The sequence below is a fragment of the Capricornis sumatraensis genome, chromosome 10 (genome assembly GCF_032405125.1).
Source record: "Capricornis sumatraensis isolate serow.1 chromosome 10, serow.2, whole genome shotgun sequence".
NCBI classification, from domain to species: domain Eukaryota; kingdom Metazoa; phylum Chordata; class Mammalia; order Artiodactyla; family Bovidae; genus Capricornis; species Capricornis sumatraensis.
In genome coordinates this window covers 104,773,079-104,781,554 of record NC_091078.1, presented here as the reverse complement: position 1 = coordinate 104,781,554, position 8,476 = coordinate 104,773,079, and the positions used below count along the sequence as shown (strand labels likewise).

The following is an 8,476-nucleotide window of genomic DNA, read 5'->3' as shown; positions in this document are numbered from 1 at the left end:
CAGCACCCAGGCTCCTGAGCCAGCCGGCCCACCGGGAGGAGACCCAGCAGCAGGATTTGTGGCTGAGCTGATGCTGGCCGGGCTCATGGAGACGCGCAGACGCTCACAGGCCAGGTGATGTTGCCAGCCAGCCTTGCCCAGCCAGCAACTGGCAGGCAATCGATAAGCCTAATTAATAATTAACTTTTTAATTAAATATCAATTTAAAACAAGTATGGGAATCAGTCTCTTGCAATTAACACCCTTGCTCTGCTTTCGGAAAGGGGCTGGACGGGAGATCCGGGCTCCGGAGCCACAGAGGCAGGGCGGGCACGCAGGATCCAGCTGGAGGCGTGGTGGCGGGGGTGGGGGGGGGCATGCTGCAGGTCTGGGGTGGTCCGGGGCGGCCTGGCGTCTGCAGCGGAAAGTAGCTGGTACATACCCCTGCTGCCACCCCGGAACCCCACGACCCCAGGGGTTTCCTGACCGGCGGCTCGGGTGACCGCAGGCATAACCACGGCGCCTGGGGGCTCAAGTGGCTGGTGGTGCAGGTTCCTGCTTGGGGGGGCGGTGACAGTGTGGTGTGGCTGGCGGGCAGGGCCGCCCCGGGTAGGCGCGTGGGCTCCCGGGCCCCACGGTGCCCCCCGGGTCCTCAGGACACGCGTACGGCCGCCAGGGTCATCCAGACTTGCCGTCCTGACACAGAAAGAGGTGCACAGCACGGCAGGGTCCGCAGGAGGTCCGTGCAGGGAGCGGGGAGCCAAGGCTCCCCCCACACAGCAGGTTCCCGGGGAGGGGCCCCTGCCGAGGGGCAGAGGCCGAGGAGGGGGCGGGCCGGGCCTAGACTGTGCGGGTGGTGGGGCAGGCTGCCCCGGGACAGGCCCGACCGAGGCCGGGTCTCAGCCGGGACAGCACGTGGGCAGGCAGGGAGCAGAGCCCCACGACTTGTCCCCGCAGCCCCCAAGGCCTGGACCCAGGGAAAGCGGGCCAGCATCTGTTGACGAAGCTGCCATGGGGCTCCTTCCTGGCCTGTGAGAGCACAGGGTGGTCAGGAGGCGGGGTGCCATGCGGCGGACGGGCACGCAGTGGGTGCTCAGCAGCCCCCCACCGCCGGCCGCAGGGGGAGGACATCCCTGACGGCAGGAGTCAACTGTCCTAGAGGCCAGACCAAGGGCGCTGGCCGCTGCTCTGCACCAAGCTTGGGCCCCTGCCTGGCCAGGGAGGGACCCTGGGGTCTGTGGCCTTTTTGTGGCAAAGGGGGCAGACCGGGGAGGTCTGAACACACCCGGCACTTCCTGGGGCAGCGCAGAGCAGGCTGCAGCAGGGGCCACACTAGGGCTAGGCTGGGCTCAGCCAGGCTCTGGACAGGGCGGTCCCTGTCCCGCCAGCCCTACCCCGAGCCGCGCTGGGCATCAGTCCCGCCACTGCCCCCGGTACTGCCTCATCTCCCCCGCCTGGGCACCCTGGAGCTTCTCCCCCAGCTCCAAGGCCCTGCCCCTCGAGGGTCTCTGGGGCCCCCCTCACCCCCACCATTCTGCCCGCTCCTGCCTGCCCACGGAGCCCCCTCCCGCCCACTCCAGTGCCCTTATCTGGGTCCAGCCCCTTCGCGATTGCTGGGAGCCCATCCCCATGACAACGGGGCAGATGGCGGCTGCGATTAGCTGCTCTCCCTCCCGCCACAGCTCAATCCGTCTTTGAAATTAAATCAGCTGAGATAACATCGACTGGCCAGGGGAGGGGGGGCAGGCAGGAGGCTGCCCAGGCCACACCCACCCCACCCCAGGCCTGGGCGCAGGGCGAGAGGAGTAGGAGGGGGTAGACGGGCTTCCAGTGCGGACGGGCGAACTCGTCCACGTCTCTCGGCCTCCGAGCCTCAGTTTCCCCATCTGTAAAATGGGGGCAAGTGGCCGTCCCTGTTTTGGGGGTCAGTGAGAGTCTCTGGGGAGAGTGTACAGGAGGAGCCCTGGGGGGCTCTGCTGCTGCTGCTGCTGCTAAGTCGCTTCAGTCGTGTCCGACTCTGTGCGACCCCATAGACGGCAGCCCACCAGGCTCCCAAGTCCCTGGGATTCTCCAGGCAAGAACACTGGAGTGAGTTGCTATTTCCTTTTCCAATGCATGAAAGTGAAAAGTGAAAGTGAAGTCACTCAGTCATTTCCGACTCTTAGCGACCCAATGGACTGCAGCCCACCAGGCTCCTCCATCCATGGGATTTTCCAGGCAAGAGTACTGGATTGGGGTGCCATTGCCTTCTCCACTGGGGGGCTCAGTAGGGCTGAAAACATGGCCTGCTCCCGTCCACGGAGAAGCTAGAGCCCTGGGGAGAACCCAGGCCGTCAGGGTCCCAGGTGACCTCAGGCTACACGTGGTCGGAGGCTGCAGACCTGCCCTTCGAGAAGTGGTGCGTCCCTCCCCAGGGCTTTGCTGCCCTCGCTCATAAAGGCTCCGGCGTCACTGAACCTAGTGCCCGAGGGGCAATGCTGGGGCTCCGTCATGTCCACCTGCAGTAGGGACAGTCAGGGGCCCGGAGGGACGTGGGGACCCAGGAGAGACATGTGCAAGAAGGGGTATAAGATCTCCCCGAGGGTGTGGTGGCATGAGAGGCCTGGGTAGAGCAGGGTGTTTCAGAAACCGGGCCGGTCTGTGCAAAAGTCCCACTTCAGGAAGGGGGGCTGCAGGGAGGGGAGGGTGGGGAGGCGAGCGGGGACCCAGGGGCAGAGGGGAGACAGAGGCCCGGGAGGAGGGTTCCTGGCACGGCACGGCCCGTGCTGAGGTCTCAAGGCAGGAGTCCCCTGGTGAGTGTGCAGGAGTGGGAGGAGGCCGCTGGGGCTGGAGCACAGAGTGTGCCGGGGAGCCAGGGAGGCCGTGGGGGCCTCAGCGGCCACCCCGAAGACCTGACTTTTCCTTTGAGTGTCTCACGAACCTCTCAGGTTTTCACAAGACCCTTCGGCTGCGGGGATGACAGCCGGATGAAGGGAGGAGGCTGGGGCACTGTTTGGGTGAGCCAGGAGCAGACGTGGGCCTGGTACAGGGGGCTGCACCAGGTGAGCGTGGGAGCTGCATTCTGAACGGGGGCCTCACCATCTCCTGCCTCAGGGCTTTTGCACGGGCCATGCTGTGCCCGGAACCCTCCTCCCAGACCCCTCTGTGCCCGCCTCCCACGGGTCTCTGTCTGGCCTTCAGCTCGGCCGCCTGTCAGATGGGGTTCCTGGCCGAGAAGAGGATGCAGAGAGGGGCTGAGGATCAGAGAGGGGCTGAGGGTGTGCGGCCCACTGAGCTGGCTCTGGCCGCTGCCAGGCTCCATCCACTCGGAGGGACTGGAACAGGGGACCGCTCCGACCAGCCTGTGAGTTGGGGGGGACACCGAGGTGAGGTCCTTGGGGTGTCTGTAAACGCCCATGCCTTGCGACCACCCAGCCCCAGGACCCTGCGCCCGCTGGTGGGCTGCTGGCCTGTAATTGGATTTGCTGGGCAGCTGTCGGGGCTAAGCAGGCCCACTTGATGCAGCCGCGCTCGACCAGTAATTGGTGAAGTTAGCAGGTCGGCGAGGGCAGAGGTCGGGTAGTTAATGCTATCGTGGGGGCTTTGATGAAGTCAGCCCGGCTGCAGGGCTGGGAGCCGCGGTGAGACCCTCTGTGTGCCACGGGGCTCCGTTGGCTCCTCGCCTAACACAGTTAGGGGGCCTCCAGCTGCCGGCCGGCCCTGGGTTCTGCGGGGCTGAACCCAGGAGGCCTGAGCCTGCAGGGGCAGTAGGTCACCTGCTGTGTGCTCCAGCCCAGGGCCCTGCAGCACCCGAGGGGACTCGTGGGCCCCTAGGGATCTTGGGGTGCTGCCCGGTGGCGGGGACGGGGGAGACAGCGGCAGGGCCGCCAGGATCTCGGGGGAGGGCGAGGCCTGACATCTTCATGCTGAAGGCGAGCAGTGCCCCTCCACCTCCTCCCCCCCGCACCGGCTGGCGGCGCACGCCTGTGGTAGTTAGACGCCCCAGGCCGTGGGCTGGGCAGGCGGGCGGCCGTCGTGACCCTCACGACCCCGACAATGCATGCGCACGGACGCAGGCACGGACACGCGCGCATGGACCTGCACACACGGACACGGACCCGCACGCACGGACCCGCACGCTGGCGCAGGAGGTGCCAGCCCGGAGCCCGCGAGGCACCCTGACGAGGTCAGCCTGAGCCGGACGCCTGACCCGTCCCCAGGCCTTGCAGGTGGGACCGGCCGTCCGCCCCCCGCCCCCCCAAGCGAGCCACCACGCCCGCAAGCTCACTTAGCACGTTTATTGAGCACCACCGGGCGGCGGGCACGGGTGGCGCCTACTTGCTGTCCACCCATTTGCGCTGCTCCTTGCCGTTGATGGTCACCGACTTGAGCTGCCCGTCCTCCTCCACCTCCATGCGCTCCTGCCCGTTCTCCACGATGCGTTTGGTGGTAACCTTGTGGCCGTTGACCATCTCGGTGGACGACATCACCGATTTGAAGCCGGAGCCGCCCGAGCCGGAGCCGCCGAAGGACGTGGACGAGAAGGTGGTCCTGCCGGTGCCCCCGCGGCCCAGGCTGTCAAAGGCTGAGAAGGCCTCCATGAAGGCGGGGAACTCGCCGAAGCCGGCTGAGAATGCCCCGCGCAGCCCATGGCCCCGGGCCCTGCGCTCGCTGCTGAAGGGTGCGTCCCAGAAGTCGAAGGAGAAAGGGTCCAGGCCTCCGAAGAACTCGCGGAAGATGTCCTCCGGGTTGCGGAAGGTGTAGCCGCCACAGTGCGGGGAGCCGGTCCCGCCGAGCCGCCAGCCATCACAGCCCGCGCGGTCGTACAGCGAGCGCTTCTTGGAGTTGGACAGGACCTCGTAGGCCTCGGACACCTGCTTAAATTTCTTCTCGGCCTCCTCCTTGTTGTCAGGGTTCTTGTCGGGGTGCCAGCGCAGGGCCAGCCTGCGGTAGGCCTTCTTGATGTCCTCCGGGGAGGCGCTGGCCTGCACCCCGAGCACTTCGTAGTAGTTAGCCATGCTGAGGGCCGGGGCGCGGAGGTGGAGAGAGGCGGGCCGGGGGCCCGGGTGGCCGGGGGGCGGGGGCAGCAGTGGCAAGTGCGGGCCGCTCGGCGGGGCCTGGCCGGACTCTGGCTCCGGAGCGGCTCTGCCCGGCTGACTACCCTTTCATAGTACCAGTGCAGGGGGATGGGTGGGCGCCTCGCTGGAGGGGCAGGGAGAGGGAAGGCAGTGCCGCTGGGGCGCCCCCCTTGGCGCCCTTTGTGACATCGGGCCTGGGCGGGGCAGAGCCCGGCCCCTGCAGTCCGGGGCCTGGTTCACTGGCCGACCCTGCGCAGGAGACCACGCCTGGGGGTCCACACTCGGAGCTCAGGCTGCTGGAGCCTCCAGGGCTGAGCCCCAGGGGCTGAGACAGGACCAGCCTCCGGAGGTGGGCCCCAGGGTCTGCGTGAGGACTGAGCCCAGAGTCTGGGTGAGGTTGGGGCCGGAGCTCCTTCTGCTGGCGCCCGGTGGGCCTCTCAGGTTGTCTGAGACGAGCCCTGCAGAGGCCAGGGTGTGTGTCAGCATCTCCGACCAGCACATGTTCCTTGAATGAATGAGGCCCAGAGACTTGTGGCATCAAGCTCAAGGTCACACAGCAGGTGGGTGAGAGAGGGAGGTGCTGGGGCATGGTGGACGGCACCCTGGAAGGGGCGTTCCGCTCGCTGCCGGTGGGAAAGGCAGGCCAGTGCGCGGCGGGTGGAACAGTGGCCCCGTCCCAGCCGCAGAACCTGTGGGTGCGCTCGTATTACTGTTGGGGAAAAGGGTTTCTCTGTATGCAATTAGAGATCACCCTGGATTACCTGGGCAGGTCCAAAATCCACGAAAGGAGTGCCTGGGAAAGACAGCCGCGCTGAGAGCAAAGGCGGGGGAGGGGGGAGAACACAGCAGGGCCCTCCGGCTGCCCCGGGATCGGACAGGGACGGGAGGGCGCTGGGGAGCAGCCCCCGCCCACCCTGAAGGAGAGCAGCCTCCAGTGCTGTCTGCCGTTTGCTTGGCGGGAAGTGAGGAACCCGTGGTGCCGGGGGGTGGGGGGGTGGGGGAGGGTCGGGGTCGGAGGTCCCTGAGGCTTCGGAGGCACCGCCCCCGGGGAGTCAGCAGGCCCACCGGGAGCTCGTGGGACAGCGTCTCCCGTGCCCATTTCTGGCCTGCACCCCTTCCTGTTCCCGCCTCGATGGCTCTTTTCCCTGGTGCTCACGGGTGCTGGCCTCGCAGCACCTCGTGGGGACAGCATGTTCTAACCAACCCCAGATGCTGGGGGGAGGCTGAAAGCAGATGGTGGGGACCCCAGAGTGACAAGCGCTGTCTCCTCACAACCCTCGCCCAGAGGACGGCTCACCCTCCGTCCCCAGCCCACCTACCCATGTGCTTGGCGGTGGAGTAACCCGGCTGGACGCGGGCACAGGCAGTTCCATAGGTGGGACGCTCGGTGTCTTGCTGCAGCGGGAGCCTGTTCTCGGCAGGCTTGTCCACTGGGGCTGAGGGAAGCTGCCCACAGGAGGTGCCTGGTGGCAGAGGCACTCCGCCACGTCACAGAGGCTTAGGACCGATGCTTAGCTCTCACCCACTTTATGCATCAGCACCCCTGGGACAGCTGCTGGGGCTACAAAGCACATCCTCTCCTCCCGGAGCCCAGACTGAGGGGTCTCTGGGGGAGAGAGCGAGAGCTGGCAGACACTGGGGACCCTCCCACAGCCCCTCCCGCGACGTCGCAAATGTCATTCTTGCCCACAGCACGTGGGCAAGGCCGTTTTCAGCGGAGTGGGGAGTGGCGGTCCTTCAGGACAGGTCCGTACATTTCCAACAGCACCCTGAGAGGCGCGGTCCATGCAGAGGGCAGAGGGCAGTGCCTTGCGGTGGATGAGGCGGCCGTGGTCCTAGGGAAGGAGAGGCTGGCTTTGCTCCTGCTGGGGGCGGCAGTGGTGGTGGCGGCCCGTGGCAGGAACAGTCAGGGTGCTGGCAGGGATGGGGGCCGCAGAGGGGAGCACTGAGAGCGATCCCGCTGGCCGGCACTCACGCAGGGACCGCCGCGCTCCTCCGGGGTCTCCATCGCACCCTGGAGGAGCCCCTTGTGGCTGGAGTCTGCAGGGGCCTGAGGTGTGGAGGAGAAGGAGACAAGAGCAGACAGAGGGCCGCCCGGAGGTTTGCAGCAGCTTTGGGTGACCCTCCCAGAGGCCATGCTCTGGGGCAGCGGGCTGAGATGCTCGGGGCACGCTCACCCGATTGTGCCGGGGCCCGGGCAGCAGCCGGGTGACCCTCGAGAGCCTCTGCTTTGGAGCCGCAGACCGCGGTCATCGGCGACTGGCTTCCCTGGTCTCTGTGCCCCGTGTTGGCCAGCAGCTGTGACCTCGGGTGCCACGTCTTCATGCCTGTTACGTGGCCGGTGACTGTCTACCCCGTGGCAGTGGCTCAGGTGAAGGGGGTGGTGGCCGTGGAAGTGGGCGCGATGTGGGTGGGGTGGGGAGAAGGGCGTGGCCACGGTGACCGCCGCCTGCTGAGGTCGGGACGCTGGTGGCGACGCAGGGATGGGGGAGAAGCGCGCGGATGGTCACGGCAGCGCAGACACAGGCTGGGGTGGTGGCGACGGACAGGGCGCGGCGGGGAGGGGGTGCCGCCAGCGGGGGCGGGGCAAGGGGCCGGCGAGGCGGCTGACATCAGAGGCGGCGGCAGAGGCGGTGGTGGGGTGTAGGGGTGACGACCCCGGCGCGAGGGTGGTGCCCGTCGGGCGGGTGGGGAGGGAGAAGCAGGCGCGCGTGCTGGCCTGCCGCCCTGATGATGGTAACGCGTATGAAGTGGGTGGAAGCCCGGGCCCCGTAACAGCACGGTCAGCACAGTGTGGGGTGGTCACAGCAAGGTCGGGCGTGGGACCCAGGGTGGTGAAACCCCGGGGCACCCCGCAGACCTGACCCTGGGCCAGGCCCCGGCCCCCTCTCTGCACCCTGCCTGGGGCTCCCCCGGCCTCCACTGGCCTCCCGTGGAGGAACCTCCTCTGACGCTGATGCCGCCTGAGCCCCTCAGCAGGCTCCCTGCCCTGTTCTCCCCCAGGTCCTGGGCTGGCCTGAGGCCCCCAGAGGGGGTGGGCGGGCGGAGGCTATGGGGAAGGAGACAGGCTGGAGGCCGTGGGGAGCGGGGCACAGTGCAGGAGGCGTGAGGCGGGCAGGCTGGGCAAGGAGCCCGCAGGGCGAGGATGGAGGGCGGCCGGAGACCGCAGCAGTGCCCATGAGGACGGCCACACGCAGCGGGGCTTCCTTCTGTTCAGGGGGCTCTCCTTCTCTGTAGAGGGCTCCCCTTCTGCCAGCTTGGACTGGCATCCTCTGAGGCCCAGGAGCCGGAAGTGTCCGTGGAGATGGTGGGAGCGGCCGGCCCAGGCCCCTCCACAGACCCACCAAGGCTCAGGGCTGAGCCGACATTGGCCAGCCAGCCCCCACCCTCCTCTCTGCCTTGACAGCCCATGGGTGGCGAGGCATCTCCGTGCAGGGCTT

At 67.5% G+C, this 8,476-nt stretch overlaps 1 protein-coding gene across 1 annotated transcript; it reads right to left on the bottom strand.

Moving 5' to 3' along the window:
* Positions 1–4,292: 4,292 nt before the first annotated feature.
* Positions 4,293–4,976, bottom strand: DNAJB8 (DnaJ heat shock protein family (Hsp40) member B8). The gene has a single exon (XM_068982981.1). The coding sequence runs from the start codon at positions 4,974–4,976 to the stop codon at positions 4,293–4,295; it is 684 nt and encodes a 227-aa protein (XP_068839082.1).
* Positions 4,977–8,476: the final 3,500 nt, after the last annotated feature.

Excerpts from the sequence above, each read along its gene's own strand:
- DNAJB8 (XM_068982981.1), bottom strand. The coding sequence starts at position 4,976 with ATGGCTAACTACTACGAAGTGCTCGGGGTGCAGGCCAGCGCCTCCCCG.